The sequence below is a fragment of the Furipterus horrens genome, unplaced genomic scaffold, assembly GCF_987537825.1.
Source record: "Furipterus horrens unplaced genomic scaffold, mFurHor1.1.pri manual_scaffold_6, whole genome shotgun sequence".
Lineage (NCBI taxonomy): Eukaryota > Metazoa > Chordata > Mammalia > Chiroptera > Furipteridae > Furipterus > Furipterus horrens.
The window spans coordinates 69,747,419-69,766,104 of record NW_028327176.1 but is presented as its reverse complement, the minus strand read 5'-3'; the positions used below and the strand labels follow the sequence as shown (position 1 = coordinate 69,766,104).

Sequence of the window (18,686 nt, the reverse complement as noted above, 5' to 3'; positions counted from 1 at the left end):
TTAGTCGGCCTCCTGTAGAGTTTGTGAAGCTCATCTAGCTACACTGCTGTGGAGGACGGTGTCCACGAGTGGTTGTGGAGTGGGTAGCCCTGGGGGGGGAGGGGGCCGCACCGTGCCACTTGCTGCTGGCGGATGTCAGCTTCCCTCTCTCCCACTGAAAAGAAGCCTTGCGTAGGTGGGCGCCCGACCTAGTGCTGGTGTGCGGACCCCGCCGCCTTCCCCGGGGGGCCCTGTGGACGCCCGCTGTCCACGTCCTGGCGTCGCGCCGCCTCTGAGGCCGGGGCTGGGCACGCTCCAGGCGCATTCCTGGCTGGGCGGCCCCTCCTCCTTCCCGGGTTGGGGGCCGGCGCCTCCCTCCCTCCCTCCCTCACCCCCGACTGCTGGACCATGGACTCTGGTGGCCGCAGGCGCCCCAGGCCACGCGCACCGACCGGACTGCACTCCCCTCCCCTCCCCTCCCGGGCAGCCAGTTGCGCTTCCACCTCCCTGACCCTGTGGGTTGGACACACTCGGCATCGGCTGGACGCACTCGGCGTTGGCTGGATGCACTCGGCATCAGTCGGACAGCGTTGTTCCTTCCCAGGCAGAGAGGTCCGGACTGGCGAGATGCGGCCCCGTGGTTCCCGTGCGCTCCTTCTGCTGCTGCTGCTGCTGCTGCTGCTAGTCGCCGGCCCTGCGCAGCTCAGTGCCCAGGTCAGTGCCCAGATCAGTCACCGCCACCTTCTGGCCGGCGCGCGGGACCTGGCCCACGCTCCACTAGAAGCGTGGGCGGGGGGCTTGGAACGATCTGGGGCTGGGTCCGGTTTTCGGAGAGACCCCACCCGTTCTCCATACGCACCACTGGAGACCCCGGTCACCGCGCAGTCCGTGCGCCCCAGCCCGCGGGGGCACCGGAATGACAAGGGTTGGGAGAAGGTCTTCCTAGGTTTTGAGACAGTGGTCTCTCCTGAGTCCCCTGGAGAGGTGCTGGTTAGCAGCTGGGTCAGAGTGTCCCCGCCCTCCCACTTCCCATCTCCTGTTTTAACTCCATCGATCCCACCGCCGCCGATCTCGGCACTTCCCCTTGGGGCTGGGTTCTGGGTGCGTGTCCTTTTCCACCCGCGCGGGCTCGCTGTTCACTTTCTCTCCTTGCGTTTGTATTCATTGGAGTCTTACTGGGTTTTTTTATTTGACCAGATTCACTTTTATATTAACCCGTAAGAACCGGTGATTAGAATTAAGAATCCACACAATGCAATATACAGACGACGTATTATATAGAACTGTACACCTGAAACTTACATAATGTTATTAACCAATGTCACCTCAATACATTTAATTTTTTTAAAAAGATGCAGATAAAAATGCATCTTCTGAAGGTGGAACTGGAAGTGCAGAATTCAGAGCCAGCACTGCCAGGTGAGCTCTGGTGGCTAGAGCCCCTCCCCCTGATCTGTGTGGGAGGTGTACAGCCAGGGCCTCCAAATACCACCCACAACAGTAACTGAGGGAAGGGAAGCCTTCAGGTGCTCACTGAACCCAGAGGACTGAGGAGTCTGCTTAGCATCTACTAGAGCAGCCCTGTGAGGTGGGGTAAATAGTTACCCCATTTTGCAGACGAGGTAGCTGAGGCCCAGGGAGATTGTGACTTACTCAAGGTCACACAGCTGGAAGGAGTGGAGTAAAGATTGTCTCTCTCCTTGGGCCTTTCTCCTCCCCCATAGGCACTCTTGGCCTGCCCTCAATTTCTGAACCAGGTGGGCACCCCCATGGCTGCCTGAAAGCCCCAGGGGTTCAGGGGAGAGGCAAGGAGAACGCATCTCAGACCAGATGTGGGTGGTGTTACTGCAGAAGTGGTTAGCAGGCACGCAGGAAGCTATCAGCCACCAGGTAGCAGGGGCCTAGTGTGGGGCCACAGTGGACCCACCCAGGGGTTTCTCACCCACTCTGCAGATTGCAAAACAAAATACAACATCAAGCCCAGAGCCCAAGACCAGAAGTAGAGAGCTGTGTTCCCAAGCCAGTGGACTGGTAGGTGGACAGGATGTGCAAGAGATGCTGGGAGCCCTGTCTGCCATCATCTGATTTTATGGGGCTCTCAAAATCTCTCCAGGTTACCTGGAAAACAGGTGAGACCTTGGCAGTTCTCAGAGGACTGGTACTGTTCCTGGTAGATTAAGGCCAATCCCCGCCGGGACACTTCCAGGTTTTCTCAAAGTGCTTATCCTCTAAATCTTTGTTTCTTTACCTACAAGAACTTCTGTCCCACTCACTGGGCTTTGCAAGGGGGAAGGGGCACAAAGACATTGTCCACGGAAGTTGGTTTAAAAATTCCAGTGAGACTGCCATTCACCCAAAGCCCTATGTGGTTGGAGGTCTCTCCCGGCCCCTGTCTGGGGAAGCCTGAGGGGTAAACCATAAAGAAGGCCTCAGGAACACTCCACCTGGCTCCTCATCTTCCAGGTCTCTGTTAGAATTAGTGCTTCTTCACAGAGGCTTCCCCAACCCCACTCTAAACAGGCCCCTCCCTGCCCTTTTGTTTTCCTTATTGGCCTCTTCAGGGCCCCAGCACATGACTGATGATGTTCATAATGATTCATTGTGATAGGTTTCAAGTTACTGTCTTCTCCACTATAGGGGCAGGGACCAGCACGCAGTAGGAGCTCAGTGGAGTGAATAGAGCTTGGGCCTGCTGGTGCTGGTCTGAGCAGGACCAAGCTGGGCAGTTTCTGGGCAGATGTTGGCTGCACATCAGGTCACCTGGGATCTTCTAGAAGTCCTGATGCCTGCCTCACCCAGGGATTCTCACTCAGTTGGTCTGGGTTCGGGATTAGGCATCAGTATTTTAAAAAATTGTCCCTAGTGATTTTAATCAAGCAGGTAGGTACATGAAACCCAGGGGGACTCAAGCTTTCAGAGTTAAATGCTGTGGACCCAGGATGGGGCCGAGGGCAGAAGAACTTGAGTGAACAAAGGATTGGACTCATGAGGACCTGAGGTGGGTTGTGCACCTGGAGTTCACCTAATCTGAACACAGGATGAACCATGGGCCAGGCCTGTTGGGTGATGGAGACTCAGCAAGTGTTTGGAGAATGACTTGTATCCATGGGACCATCTCCTGCCACAGAGGAAATGGGCAGGGCACACACAACCCAAGGACCCCTAGGGACAGGCATCTGAGCTCCAGACTGCAGCCCACATCCCTGTGTAGAGTGCCTCTGTTTCCCAGTGTGTGCCCATTTTATTGTATTAGGTGACAGCCCAAGGGAGATATGGTGTGTGTTCATGTGTCTGTGACTGGGTGTGCATATGTACTTGTGTCTGTGTGAATGCTTGGTTGTGTGTGTGTACACATATCTGTGTCTTTGTGTGTGTGAGCACACATGTGTGTTGCAGGGTGGTGGGAGGTTGCTTCTGCAAGGGTCTGCAGCAATGATCTCATGGGGACAGACAGTCTCATTTGCTCTCCTGTGGTCCTCCATGGCTTTCTACTAGTGTCTCTCTCATTAGTACATCTGACCCGAGTCCCTTTGCAGGTGACCTGCTGATGGAGAGCAGGTCGTCGTGGGGAAGAAGGGGAGGTTGAGCAGAGTGGGGGCCCTTTCTTAAAGCTGCTTCCCACTATAAAGAGAACATTTAACAACTCCCTGCTCTGGGTGAGCACAGAGTTCAGGGTCTCAGCATGCTCTTTGCCTGGGGAGGGGGTATGAGTCTATGATGTTTCAGAGGCTTCTTGTCCCCAAAACTTCTTTTTGCGATTAGCTGTCACAGGGCTCCAAATTCCGCCATTCGAGAGAGGTTGTTAATTCCACCATTTGAGAGAGGTTTATTCTTCTGGTTGCCTCCTCCCTTTTGAAATGTTGTCTTTTATAGTTTAATGGGGGCAAAATGTTTTTGGTGTATATTCCCACGATTTTAACCACAGAACTATATGTGTTAACCACCACCACCGTCCTGATACAGGACAGTTCCACCAACCCCAGGCCAATCTCTTTTTCGTCTCTGTAGTCTGTCTTCTCCGCAGTGCCATATGAATTGAATCACAGGGTGCACAGCCTTTGGTCTGGCTTTTCAAATTTAGCCCAGCGCATTTAAGATTGTTCCAAGCCCTGGCTGCTGTGGCTCAGTGGACTGAGCGTCAGCCTGCGAGCCAAGTGTCGCTGGTTCGATTCCCAGTCTGGGCACATGACTAGGTTGCACGTCAGGTCCCCAGTTGGGGGCGTGAGTGAGAGGCAACCACACAGTGATGTCTCTCTCCCTCTCTTTCTCCTTTCCCCTCTCTCTAAAAATAAATAAATAAATAAACAAAACAACAACAACAAGAAAAAAGATTCTTCGATGTTGTTCCAAATACTCATGGTTTGTTTGTTTGTTTGTTTACTGTTGCTGAGTAGTATTCCACTGTGTGGATGCTCTGCCATTTGTTGATCGATGCTCCACTGAACTGAATGACACCCATGGAGTCACTTCCACTTTTGCATGATTAGTAACAGAGCTGCTATGAACACTCCCATGCAGCTCTTTGTGTGACTAAATATTCATTTCTCTTTGATAAACATCTAAGAGTGGGATTGTTGGGTCATATGCTAAGTGTATGTTTCACTTTGGAAGTAACTCTCAAACTGTCTCCCCTATTAGTTGTAGCATTTTATGTTCCTTCCAGCTGTGCATAAAGGCCCAGTTACTCTGCATCCTCACCAGTGCTAACTACTGTCTGGTTTGTGTGTTCCCAGGTCATTCTAATAGGTGTGTAGGAGTACCTCATTGTGGGTTTGATTTCCATTTCCCTAAAGACTAATTACTTCAGAAAGCTTTTTGTGTGCCTGTTTGTCATATGAGTAGTCTAATGGTTAAGTGTCTTTTCACGCCTTCTGCCCAATTTAAAAATGGAATGTTTTCTTATTAAGTTTTGAGTGTTCTTTGTGTATTCTAAATACAAGTCCTTTTTCAGATATGTGAAATGCAAGTACTTTTTCCCAGTTGGTAGTTTACCTATGTTTCTTTCCCAGAACGAAACTTTTATGTTTTGATGAAGTCCAGTTGATCATTTTTATTATTTTTATGGATCATGCTTACGATGGCAAGTCTTTGCCTAACCCTGGGTCATGAAAATTTTTCTCTAAATTCTTTATGGTTTTGCATTTTTATATTTATCTCTGATCCATTTTGAGTTAATTTTTGTATAAAGTACGAGGTGTATGTTTAGGATTAATTTTTGCATATAAATTTCCAATTGTTTCAACACTATTTGTTTAAAAGATTGCTGAATTGCCATTGAATTGTCTCAGTAACGTTGTCAAAAATCAACTCATTATACATGTATGGATCTATTTCTGCCAATAACATACTACCTTGATTACTGCAACTTTATCGAAAGACTTAAAATTGGGTAGATATTATTATTCTTTTTCAAAATTTTTTTGGCTATTCTAGTTTCTTTGACTTTCCATTAAAATTTTAGAACCAGCTCGTCTATATCTACAAAAATATATATATATAGCCTACTGGAATTTTGATTGGGCTTGCATTAAATCTCTCAAACAATTAGGGGCAAATTGGCATCTAAACAACATTGAGTCTCTCAATCTGGAAACGTAATGTCTTTCCATTTATTTACAGCTTTGACTTCTTTCGTTAGCATTTTTTAGCTTCAACAAAAAAATGGTATACTCTTAGATTTATACTTAAGTAATTGACGTTTGGATCTTTTAAAATGGTATTTTAATTTTATTTCCACTGGTATATTTGTGGTACATGGAACTTTCATGGGGTTTTCTTCACCTCGTGTGTTCTCAGTTAAGGAATAGGTCTCATTCCGGCACTCCCCACCCCCGCCCCTGTCAGGAGGGGCAACAGGTGGAGAGGCTTTCCTCCTCTACCTCCTTCCTCTGCTTTGGGCACGTCAGGCTCCCCATCTCCAGTGTGGGGGTAATGGTGCTTCTGCAGACTGCTTTACAGGTTCAGCGTAGGAAAAGTATAATAGATACTGCAGGAAAGTGATTTGGAAAGGCCTAACAGATAGCAAATTAAAACATCATTTTCCTGAAAATATGTTCAAAATTACAAGAATGTAAGCCCAGGAGGAAGGCATATGGTCTAGAAAACGTAGACTGCAGCTCAGGAGAGCTGAACAGATGAAAACCTGAGCATGTTTCTTCCCTCGTGGTGTGGTCAGCTTACCCACGTTGGTTTAGCTGCTGATTCTGGGGGATGGCCTGGCATCTAGGTTGAGGTGGGTGTTCACATTAGAGCTCAGTGTGAGGTCACCAGGATTGAGTAGGGGTATCTGCCATGGGCACAGCCCTGGAAGGATTTGCCAGCCCCTGCAGTGGGGATTCTTATATACCAGCCCCTGTGTTTTATGAATACATGGTAGTGAGCTGAAGCCACTAGGACATATGAACCCTCCAGATCAAAAATGGGGGTAATTCATAAAACAAATACAGTATTTGGTACCTGCAATGGCCCAGGTGCTAGAAACAAAATCGACATGGACCCTGCCTTTGGTTTTGAGAGGGCAGTTCTGGGTCTGGAGTTGGGCATACTGGGCTAGTTGGAGCTGGGCTCAGCCAAGCGGTTCTGCTGATCTGCTGAAGACAGCTGGTCTGGACGGGGCTCCTCATGGTCCATGTAGAATCCTCAGGTCGGCTGGGACTGGTCGGTCTCGGGTGGCTCATGTGGGCTCTCCTCTCACTGACCTCTTGCCCTCCAGCAGGCCAGCCGGGGCTTTTGCAGGGCAGTGGTGCAGAGGGAAGACTTGAGACCCTGTCCTAAAACAGACCAGGGTGTGGCCGACAGATCAGTAGATGCCTGCGTTGAAAGGCAGTTTGTTGCTCACAGTTCCTAGGAGGAGGTGCGCGCCACGCTTCTGTGGGGCCACAGGCCTCCAACAGCAGACAGAGAGAGGGAGGGAAACTCAGGAAAGTTTTTATTGGGTTTTGAGGGAAGGAATGGGTGAGACAGGGTAAGGGATCTAATGAGGTTACGAGCGGCTAGTTTGAGTAATTTTAGTAGGATTGCATTGTGGGGCTGCCCTACTTTTCTGGTTCCTTCCCAGGGGCTGTGGGAGTGGATGGACTGGGGTGGGTGGGTGTGTAGTGTTGGTGTCTCACAGTTGTAATAGCAGAAGAGGCAGGGGGAATGGGCTCTGGATGAGCTGCTTTGCATATAAAGGTGTGCTGGGGGGCAGGGAGGGTGTTCAGTTGTCCAGTAGCTCTAGCAGTTGGCTGGTTTGAATCCACAGGCCCCAGATGCCAAAATATCAGACACAGAAACCAGACAGTGTGGTTAAAACAGACCCAATCCTGGGACTGGTTCATCGCTTCCACTGCATCCTGTTGGCCAAAGCAGGTCACAGATCCGAGAGGTGGGAAAACAGATTTCCCTCTCTATGGGAAAAGCGGCAGTTTCTTTGCAAATAGTGGGTGTGGGGCAGGAGGCTGATAGCTGTTTCTGCAAAACCTTCCATCACAGGGACCCGGAGACCCACTCCCTGCAGGTCCTTATGTTTAGACGAAAGGCTGCAATCACAGTGAGGATGGGTGAAGGGAGGCCTTGCTGGTGTGGTGGGCTTTCTCCAACCGTCTCCACCTTTAGAAAGAGGACTCAAGTCCTGCCATGGGCAGCCCTAATTGCAGAGAAAAGTCAAGGCCTCTTTGCTCACCCGGGGCAGTATCTGGTCCCTGGGCCTTGGGCAATAAGCGCTGAGGGTGCAGCCTGAGAGCAGCCAGCTGCAGTTTCCCTGGTCTGGTCTGCCTGGTGTCTTTGAGTCAGGATCCGGTGCAGTCCTTGGCCTGTTTGTGCTGGAGGGTCTTGTGGAGACCCGACTTGATTCTAGGCACATCAAGCCATCTTGGTCTGTGAAGCTGCTCCCTGAACTATTTGGATGCTCTCCCTCCCTCCACACGCCTGCCCAGGCTTGCGTCCCAGCCAGCTGCCCCAGGAGGTGTTCACCTCCAGACTGTTGACAGACCTGACTGTCCTGGTCCCTCTCTTTGACCCACAGGGATAGTGGTGGGGCTGCTGGACTCCTGCTAATCTGTCCATGGGCCATGCAGCCCTGGGGCCATCAGGACAGACTTTCTGGGTGGGAGAACTTTTTAGATCCTTTCAGACTCTCCACCAGCCTCTTCTATGCTTCTCAGAAACTTTCTGCAACCTCGAATGAGGCCATTATACACATTTTCATTAACGACAAATAAGCACCTATAATTTGACACTACCTAAACCATTTCAGTGCCCCTCAAGGAAGTGATGATTCATGTCCATTGCATGTAGGGTGGTGTGCTGCTGCCAGCCTGGCCACCAGAATCCGTTCAGGGAAAACAAGTCTCGAGGAATATGTCCTGGGGCTGGGTATCCCAGCAAGACTATGATGGCATAGTGGTTCACATCAAGGACTGGAGGGGTGGATGGAGGTTGGCGGAACTCCAGGGACCCCAAAATCCCCAAGCTGCCCCTTTGTCCGCTGTGGCCATCTGGTTGATCACTGACTCCAATGTTTCACTTTTCATTGGTGATGACATTTCCTCTGGACCCTCACCAAAGGGGACGATGTCGCAGGGACTGGGGCCGAGAGCATGCCCAGTACCCGGGTGCACTGCCCAGGGACCTGAGAGAATCAGGTGGTTCCCAGCTGATAGGAAGAAAAGGAAAGCGCCCTGGAGCTCCAAGGCAGAGTGTCTGTAGTATCGGAGGCAGGAAAGAACAGCTGCTTGTGGAGAAGCACCAGCCACCCGGCAGTTATTTACACTGTGGTGAGAACACAGGCACACATCTTAATATCACCTGAACACCTCCAGGCTCCTGCAATTTAGGTCTTTTCTCTGATTGCATAATTAGAGATATTACCTTCCCAGAAGGAGTCTAGCTAGTAAGATGATGCACTCATTCAACACCTGTGTCCTAAGAATGTGCTGCTGCCGGCCAGGTACTGTTCTGGGCCTGGGAGGCAATGCAGCAAGTGGAGAAGGTGCCAAGTGCCTGGTCTTGTCCTGGTTCCTCTCTTCCTGGCTGAGTGACCTGGGGCATGTTCCTGCCTCTTGTGACTCAGTTTCCTGCTCTGACTAGTGGGGATAATAGACATGCCTTTCTCATGAGGTCCTACAAAGGAAGAAATGAATGTCATTCAGAGAACGAGGTCTACCGTGAATTCGTGGTACATGTCAGCGGAAAGAAGATGAGGCAGACCCAGGTCCTACTGTCACATAGCTGCCAAGCAGAGAGAGAAAGGCATAAACCTGAGAAGTATCAAAAGCAGACAATTGGAATGGAGCCCTGCATTGAATGGAGGCTCGGAGGTTACTGTGTACTCAGCAGGCAGGTAAGGCCTCTTTGAGAACAGGATGTCTAGTAGAAGTGGAATGATGGGAGCCTGACTTTTGAGAACCAGACACAGATTTTCTAGGCAGAGGAAACAGCCAGTGCCAATGCCCTGAGGTGGAAATGAGCTTGCTGAGGTGTGTGGAGAAACAGAGGGGGTTCAAAAACCAAGCTCAGAGCACAGAAGGCGGCGCTCAACCTGGGCACAGGTACAGGTGACAGGGCTTGACCACACATGGCTCTGTAGGCAGAATAATGGGCACCCCAAAGATACCTGTGTTCTTATCCCATGAAACCTGGGAATCTTACTTTGGTTTTAGCACTGTGAGACCCATGTGAGACTTCTGACCTAAAGAACTATGAGATAATAATTTTGTGTTGTAAGCTGCCAAGTTTATGTTGATTTGTTATAGCAGCAATGAGTACACAGTCAGCTCCATGGTGAGGAGTGTGCCTAATTCTCCTGGGCAGGGAGCCACTGGCGGGTTTTTAACAAGGAACGGATGCTGACTGGCCTCTGACCTCATAGATTATAGGAGGAAAAGTGAGGACAGAGAGAGCAGGTGGGACGCAAATGCCATGGTCCAGGACAGGACAGTTTCAGCTGCACCCAGAAACAGTGGGGAAATTTTTCTAGAGAGTGTAAGACAATCTGAGAGTACCACATATTTTATTTAGCCTTCACAGCTCCAGGTGTGTTCATCTACGAATAAGGAAACCAGGCCTGGAACGCACGCTGTGGCCAAGCGCACAGCACTCATTGTTCCTCCTTTGGGTTTGCCCATAGTTCCTGCCAGGACCAGGCCCTCCTCCTGCCTGCCCTCTCACCCCCACCTCCCCGGAGCTGACTGCAGAAGATCTGGCCTTCCAGCAAAATCCAGATGTCAGTTTTCAATAGTCACATAAATCTTGGATCATGTGTGGACACACACACACGTGCTGCATACTAAAACAACCAGCACCTGGGAGGGTCTGGGTGTGTCAGGCACGGGGGTGGCAGTGGGGGATTCAGTGAGCCGTGAACACACTGAGAGCTTTCTCTGAGCCCCTCATCATGGGTCCCATGGGTGAACACACTCTCTGAATGGATGGGCATTAGGGGAGATATTGACTGAAGATAGCGCTGATGCTATTAAAGGCACAAGTCTGTGATGAATGTGGAACTGGACAGAACTTAGCTGAGAAGCAAGCAGTGAAAGAATCCAATGGGTTTGGGTAGTGAGACAGAGAAGATTGCCCTGGGCTCACACTGCTTCATTCCTGTACTCCTCATTCATTGTTTGTTATTTGCCTGGGCTTTTAACATGTATGCGGAGCCTATCCTTGGTGATGAGGGGTCAAAGTTGTCTGTAGCTTGTTTCCTGCCCTCAGGCATGCAAAGAAGCCAGGGGACAGGTGACTAGAGGTGGCCATCAAGAGCAGCAAGGGGTGCTATGGAATGAGACTCAGGAGGTGGGCCAAGGTGGGCTCATGGCGTTCCCTACAGACACTTCTAAAGTGGGCCTAGGCATCCTGTCCCATCAGGGTCTGGAGAAGGTGCACTGGGTTTACGCCTTGGGTGTGTCACCATGACTACTTGGCTTCCTTGTCTCTGAAGTGGGTACAATAATGGTGCCACATTCTCGTGCTTGGTGTGAGCATCTCATGAGGGACTTGTGTGAAGAGTGGCCACAGTGCCAGCTTTTGGCACCCACTGCTGTCACAGCTCCCATATCCATTTTAAAAAATAGATAAGAAGGGGGCTTGGGGTGGAAATATGCAGTCATGGGCATCCAGGATGGTAAAAAAAGCAAAATTCCCTGAGCACCCTAGGGCCAGACCCTAGAAGGAGGCTCTGGCTGAAGGAGACTGCTAATTTGGACTCGCAGCCCCCACAGTCATGTGAGCCAGTTCCTTAAAACCAATCTCTCTGCCTCTCATTCTGTCTCTCTCTCAGATGTAGATGTGTGCCACATACATCCTATCGGGTCTGTTTCTCTGGAGAAGCCTGACGACCACAGGGCCTCCCCCCAGGAGCGCCCGCTTTCTCTCCTCCACCATGTGGGTGCTGGACAGAAGTCGCTGGGATGGGAGAAGTCGAGGAAGTTATAACCCACCTCTGACTCTGTCTGAAATGAAAATAACTTCTGGAGAAAACCACGCGCAAATTTGTCATGACTCATACGCCGGGGGGCGCGAGCCTTGGCTAGCAGGCACACACTTGGCAAGTGCGCGCGGCCCTCTCAGGCTGAACGGTAGCAAAACATCTGTGTTCCCATTAGCAAAATGCTGACATGACGCATAGCTGTGGCTCAGGAAACCAGCTCAGGAGATGGCCCCTCGAGGTCTGAGGGGTCACCTGTGGCCATCACTTAAGGGACCATGGGGTTTTCTACTGTCACCGGGTTGGTTCTTGGAAGGAGTCACTGTTCCAAGAATGTCAGAGACCATCGAGCCAGGCCATGTGAGAAAAGCCTCAGGACTCCCACAGATGCAACCCACGCATCCCTGGGGCTTCACCCACTCCCTTAGGTGCCTTGAGAGCAAACTCTGTGTCTTAAACTTATTTATACCTTGAGCCCAAAAGTCAAGGTGGCTTGGGTGGGGTGTTAAGGGTCAGGCCTACCAAGTTCTGGCATGGTGACAGGGTGAGTCGGGGTTGGGGACACACATCATCTGTCTCACCCATCCCTGAGCCAGCAGGTAGGGCCTTGGGTATGAAGTGGCTCTGGAGGCCCACCTACATACACCGAGCGCTGGCCAGGCCCCGAGAAAGGGGAGTGTTGTGAGCTCGGTGGCATCTCCATTGCATCCACCACAGTAGGTGCCCTGAGAGAAAGTGTTGGGGGAAGATGGACACGATTTTCCCTGGAGGTGGCATGAGCAGAGGGAGGGTAGTTCTGTGGCCTCATTGCTCCCAAGAGCCTTAGGACCAACCCCCAGCCTATCAGCTGTTGGCACTGGCCTATGTTCCAGAACCATCTCTGCCACCCCCACCCCAGTGTGGGAGGGATGGATGGGGTGACTTCACTGCTGCTTCTCAGGTCTTCTTGGCAAACACTGCTATTGGTGTCCAGTTAGACCAAGTGCCCGTCTGTTTGAAGAGTCTGATAACAGAAATGGTAAATCTAGATTTTTTTCCCCCTCAAAGATGGAAAGCTTTCACTGAATGTCCTTTCTTGGTTCCATTTCAAATAAATTTTTAATTCAAAGAAATAGAAACTATTTTTCATTAATTATCATCAATGGCATAAGTCAGGTGTGGACCAGGTTTTGAAGAGATGGAAACATGCCATCTGAGGGGATCTCATTTAGGAAATGTTAAAAATGAAGGCTCCTCGAGGGCCCTATAAGAGGTTTGTGGAGAGGGAGGCCCTGTCACAGGCCTCCTCAGCCTCTGGGAGAGGCCTTCCTTCCTAGGTATGGATTTGACCTTCGCCCAATGACAGCAGTCAGGAGCCTTTGCTTGAGGAGGAGGTCAGCTCGGGAAGCTGCACCAGAGTGGAGCCTGTGGTTGATTTATACGATTGGGGTCTGAGCCCCTGAGAGGGGAAGGTACTGCCCAAAGCCAGCACTTCGTTGTGGCAGGGCCGGGCTAAAGCGCAGGCGGTGACACCTGAGGGTCCAACCTGCTTCCTGTCCCCAGGATTCGGAAGCCCCTGAAGTCTCTTGGCTGACCTCATCAAGGATCCATTTGCAGAGAAGGACATGGTTTGTTCCCAGGCCAGCGCTCCTCCTGGCTCAGAGCAGATGAGGCGAGTGTGGGAAGGTAAAGTGGGTAGACACATGGAGGGAGCAAGGAGCCCCCTCCCCAGACTGGAAAGAGCGCAGAGGAACAGAAGTGAAATTTAGGCCCAGGTTCCACAGGCTGCTCTGCTTGTTAGTGTGAAACGATGCCAAAACCCAGTGTCGACAAGAAAGCTGATGGAACCAGCGCATGAAGATGACTCTCGTGTGTGCACGTCTGTGCCATCCGAAAGTGAAAACCGAAGTTAGCAGTAGTGGTGTCTCTAGTCATGGAACTTGTTCTTTGTATTGATGTTTTCTTGGGACTCTGCTTTGTTTTTATGACCAAGTGAAATGATAAAGCCTTCTTAGTGTGAAAAGGGACACACTCAGGTCTTTAGCCCCCCTCCATGACCCCATTTGTGCCTATAATGCAGACCTTTTGAGCACCTGACTTGGTCTTAAGGATTTCATCCTTGTCACTTGGCTGTGCAGATAAAGTCAGTTATGCCTGCATCCAAGTCTGAGGACAGGTGACAGATTCTGTGCATGGCTTTCCAGGACTCCATTTGGTACTTTGGGATCAAGGGACCACCCTCTTAGTAGCAGCCGAAGCTGACTCATCAAACATCAAATCCCCAAGCACTAAATATCTTGGTTTCCCTGGCACCTGGGCTGGCTCCCAAGACCACAAGAATCTTTTTTTTTTTTTTTCTCTCTCTCTGTCGGGGACTTTCTTTTTTTCTTCTTCTAGTTTTATTGAGCTATACTTGACATACAACATTACATTGGTTTCAGATATACAACAGTGACTCAATATATGTGTATATATTGTGAAATGATCACCACAATAAGTCTAGTTCACATCCATCACCTCACATAGTTACAAATTGTGTTTTTCTTGTGAAGAGAACTTTTATGATCTACTCTGTTAGCAACTGTCAAATACTCAATGCAATATTGTTGGCTACAGTCATCCCTGCTATCCATTCAGTCCCCTGGACACATCTTTGTAACTGGAACTTTTTATCTTATGATCACCTTCAACTACTTTCACCAGCCCTCAGCCCCAGCCTCTGGCAATCACTGATCTGTTCTTTGTATCCATGAGTTTCTTTTTTTACAATCCACATACAAATGAGATTATACAGTATTTGTCTTTCTCTGTCTGACTTACTCCCTTAGCATAATGCCCTCAGGGTCTATTCATGTCGTTTCAAAGGGCAGGATTTTCTTCCTTTTTTATGGCTGAATTGTATCTCTTATATCACATCACATCTTTTTTCCATTCATCCACTTAGGTTGTTTCCATGTCTTGGCTATTGAAAATAATGCTGTAGTGAACATAAGAGTGTATATATTTTTTTGAATTAGTGTTTTTATTTTCTTCAGATAAGTACCTAGAAGTGCAATTGCTCATAAGATAGCTGTCCTTCTAATTTTTTGAAGAACCTCCATACTGTTTTCCATAATGGCTGTGCCAGTCTGCATTCCCGCCAACAGTGCACATCCTCGCCAGCACTTGTTTGTTCATTTATTGACAATAGCCATTCTGACAGGTGTGAGGTGATATCTCATTGTTGTTTTGATTTGCATGTCCCTGATGATTAGTGATGTTGTACACCTTTTCATGTACCTGTTGGTTATCTGTATGTCCTCTTTGGGTAAATGTCTATTTATATCCTCTGCCTATTTTTAATAGGATTGTTTGCTGTTGACTTGTATGAGTTATTTATATATTTTGAATATTCATCCCTTATATATTACTTGAAAATATTTTCTCCCATTCAGTAGGTTGCTTTTTCATTCAGTTGATGGTTTCCTGTGTTGTGCAAAAGGTTTTTAGTTTGACGTAGTCCCCGTTATTTATTTTGCCTTTGGTTTCAAATCCAAAAACAAACCATCACCAAAACTGGTGTCAAGGAGCTTACTACCTGTTTTCTTCTAAGAGTTTTATGGTTTCACGTCTTACGTTCAAATCTTTAATCCAACTTGAGCTGATAGTTGTGAATGGTGTTAGATAGACGTTCTTCCCCACTGCATATTCTTGGCTTCTTTGTCACAAGTAATTGGCCATCTGTGCGTAGATTCATTTCTAGGCTCACAGGACCCTCTTCGATCACACCATGTTCTGTTAGCATTGTGCCTGCGAGGGCCAGGGCTTCCCAACCTGCCCTCAGCAAGTCCTCCCACAGGTCTCCCCTCTCCCTCCCTTCCTGGGATGTGGCCTTCCTGTTCTTGGTGTGAAGGGTTTTCTGTTGTGACTGGGTAAGCCCACCTTACCCCTAATGAGCACTTAGGGGGACAGCAACTGGTATGCACTTCCCATGGTGTGGGTCTTAAGAAGGCTTCTGTGAAGTGTCTCTAGACTCGGAGGAGAGTTGTGCCTGGACCTAGGAGCACTGGGGTTTGACACATTTGGCTGCTGGATCTATTTTCCTCCACACATGCTCCCCTTCTTTCTCTACTTCCTAGGGCTCCATGCCTTCCCCACATTCTCGACAGAAGTCTTGGCACCTACCTTTTCTCCCCAATTTTCCCTTTCATGTCCCCTGGGGTGGCCCTGGCCCAGCAAGCCCTCTCCCAGGTAGGGAGGCAGCTGCTCGCTTAGCTCAAGTTGGGGAGTGATGCTTCTTTCACTGCCTCTCCACTTCCAGCCCCACCATCCACACTAGAAGTTCACTCCTGTGGGGTATTTTGCTTAGGTCATTGAGTTACCAATTCCTACTGCAAATGAATCAAAAAGACCACTCACCACACAGGAACCTGTTGGGAACAAGTGAGACAGGGCACAAGACGGTACAGAGGGTTACTGATAGCTTAGGGTGGCCAGTGATGGGAGCCAGCACAGTGCCCAGCCTGGCTCCACAGCTCCTAAGCCCCATGATCTGGGGAACGCTGCTTGACGTTCAGCCTGTATATCTTCATCTGTGAAAGATACAATCCCAAGCCTTCCTCATGGGGTTGCTCCAGCCAGTAGAACTCTTTAAAGTGGCCAATAGCTTTGTACATTGTGAACTTCACAGATGTAAATCACACAGAAGCCATGAAGCCATCTATAAAAGCAGCTCTTTTTTAAGGGAGGGGCTGTGGGTGTGGGAAATGAGGCCTGAGTGGGATGGCTGTGCAGTGCTGGGCAGGTAGGGGTGGCAGGAGGCTACTGCCGGGGTGCCCCAGGCCAGAGTGGGAAGGACACGTAGGGGAGGGAGAAGGGAACAAACAAAGCTTCCCTTCCCAGCAGCTGAGTTCGGGGCCAGGCCGTGTCAGGGCCTGGTCAGGGTGGATGGAGCCAAGGATTCCCTGTGGGTTAATGAGTTCCAGGGGCAACTGGGGATTCAGTTTTGTCAAAAGCGCCCATTGAATTAGGTTGGTGAGTCATCTGGCGAAATCTCCGAGGTGCAGCAGCCTGGCAGCCTCTCTGGGAGAGCAATGGTGATTCTGTTTCCACCCTGGTGGCCAGGCAAGAAGCCCATGATTCCCAGACGGCCTGTTGCGCTTTTAGAAAAAAAAAAAAAAAATTAAATTATAAAACTAATACTTATTGTAGAAAAAAATTAAATATAAAAAATGAAATGAAAAATGATCCATAAGCCTATCCCTGCAAAAAGCCATTATTATCTTCTTAATGTTTTCCTTTTTCCGTGCAGGTAATGAGTCAGGTCAGACCGGGCCATGCTGAGGTAATGCACAGCCCCCAGGTGAGCCCCTACGGCCTGCCGAGGCCCTACCACCCTCTACTGTATTCACTGCCAGCACCTCCCTACCCCGACTCCTCAGTCAGGGCTCTTACAGACAATTGAGGTTGGGAACCTTAAAGCTTTTATCACTGAGTAGGATGTTGGGTGTTGCTTTAAGTTATAGTCTTTATCATGAAGAGCACAAGCCTCTTTTTTGTGTGTTTTTTTGTTGTAGTTGTTGTCGTTGTTTGTTTGTTTTGTTTTGTTTTTTAAGCTTTTAAAACATTATCAGAGCTGGGTGTTGGCTTCTGTTGAATGCTTCTTTAACTCTATTGAGTTTCTTTCTTATTTGCCCCGCTACATTTTTAAAAGTTTGTGAACCATGGAGCATTCCTGTTTTCCTTGTTTTATAGGTTGTATCGCCCATCTGGTTTTAAAAAGTCTAAGAGAGAAAGAAAGAAAAAGTTCACAAAGGCCCAGATTCAGAGCATTCATTTAGAGTGAAGAGGTGGGGAAGTCTTAGAATAAAGACTACTGATTATAAGGCACTTTGGGTACAAATCATTGGTCACCGCCCAATTATGTGGAATCATCAGTTTTGCCCTTTGCTCTGAAGATGGGAGTCTTGCTTTTATTGAAGGGTGAACGATAGGTGCGGTTGGGGTGTCATTTGGTCCAGCAGGAATTCTGGGCAGGGAAGGATGCCCACGAGGCCACCTTCATATCACCCTTTTTGGGCAAGGGGTCTGGGTAGCTTCTGGCAACCCAGAGCAAGTAGGTGGTGGTGGTGATCTTTCTGTCCCCAGAACTGCCTCAACAAGCAGCAGGTCCTCATGGCCATCCGACAGTTGCAGCAGCTGCTGAAGGTTCAGGAAACCCGCTTCAGTGAGGGACTCCGCAATGTGAGGAGCCGGCTGGCCGCGCTGCAGAGCTCTGCCAACAGAGTGGGTCCGGGCGGCCTCCCAGGTGGGTCCCCTAGTTGCCACCACTGGGCGCAGGACATTCAGGGTCTTCACCCGTGGGTTCTCTCCCATCCCCACCTGTCACACTTCACTGTGTCTCAACGGTGGATTCCCATGCCTCTCACTGCCACACCTGCTGGCTTCTGCCCAAACTCCTCCCCTGTCTGAATGTCACCTGCTTCCTCTTAGATCTTTTCATTCTGGGCTTCACAGTGCTCACATCTACATATTATGGTCACAGAATCCTCAAAAGGCACCACTTTAGAGCAAGAACTGCTTCTCCCTTCCCTTTCCGCACCTAGGTAGATTCCAGTTGGCTCCAGTTTGAAGTTTTAACAATTTAACATTAATTTCTAGAGCACTGTTAAGTGCACAGCAAAACTGAGTGGGAAGCACAGAGAGTTCCCATATACACCCTTCCTGAACACACACAATGTCCCCACAATCATCGTCCACACCAGGGTGGCACATCTGATACCGTCCATGAACCAACACTGGCCACAATTTTTCAGGCATGAAAACTATTCCTTTAACAGGAGTCTTCCATTAGTGCCAGTGGTTGGGGCTGAGTGCACGTCTGTCTGTCTGGTGAGGTTACAGTAGGTGGCTCTGACTGACAGTGGGGTGTTGTCCTGCTTGTCCCACTAATGGCTTTCATGTTGCTAAGGCCAGAAGTGGGTGGCTGGATTTCCTCTGGTCTCTTCTCAAGGTGATGGTGTCTCGGGGTGGGGGGGCATGAGCCTGTGGAGTATCTGACATCATTCACATACTTAATATGAATTATCACGGTCCTTCTTAGTTTTATGAGATGAAGTTTCCTGGGGAAGGTGCTGGATTTCATATCTTTTCAGAGATGACGGTGTCAAATCCAGAGTCTCAACAGCACTGAGTCAACTCCTGATTTCCTCAGCTCCCCCGGTGCAGAGCCAGACCTGTCAGCCAGACCCCTCACACTTTTCCAGGCACTGTGGGCACCTTGAGGGGCTCATCACAGCCAGACTCCGAGAGGCAAGCTAGGGCTTCTTCTACCGATGGGGAAACC

At 49.5% G+C, this 18,686-nt stretch overlaps 1 protein-coding gene across 1 annotated transcript in view; it reads left to right on the top strand.

The window, feature by feature from the left end:
* Positions 1–398: 398 nt before the first annotated feature.
* FBLN7 (fibulin 7) overlaps positions 399–18,686 on the top strand; it is a 34,549-nt gene continuing 16,261 nt past the window's right edge. Inside the window, exons 1-3 of the mRNA XM_090280330.1 lie at positions 399–693; positions 16,653–16,703; positions 17,489–17,648. Of these exons, the coding sequence (XP_090136456.1) occupies positions 544–693; positions 16,653–16,703; positions 17,489–17,648 (361 nt within the window). The 5' untranslated portion in view covers positions 399–543. The remainder of the gene's footprint in view (positions 694–16,652; positions 16,704–17,488; positions 17,649–18,686) is intronic.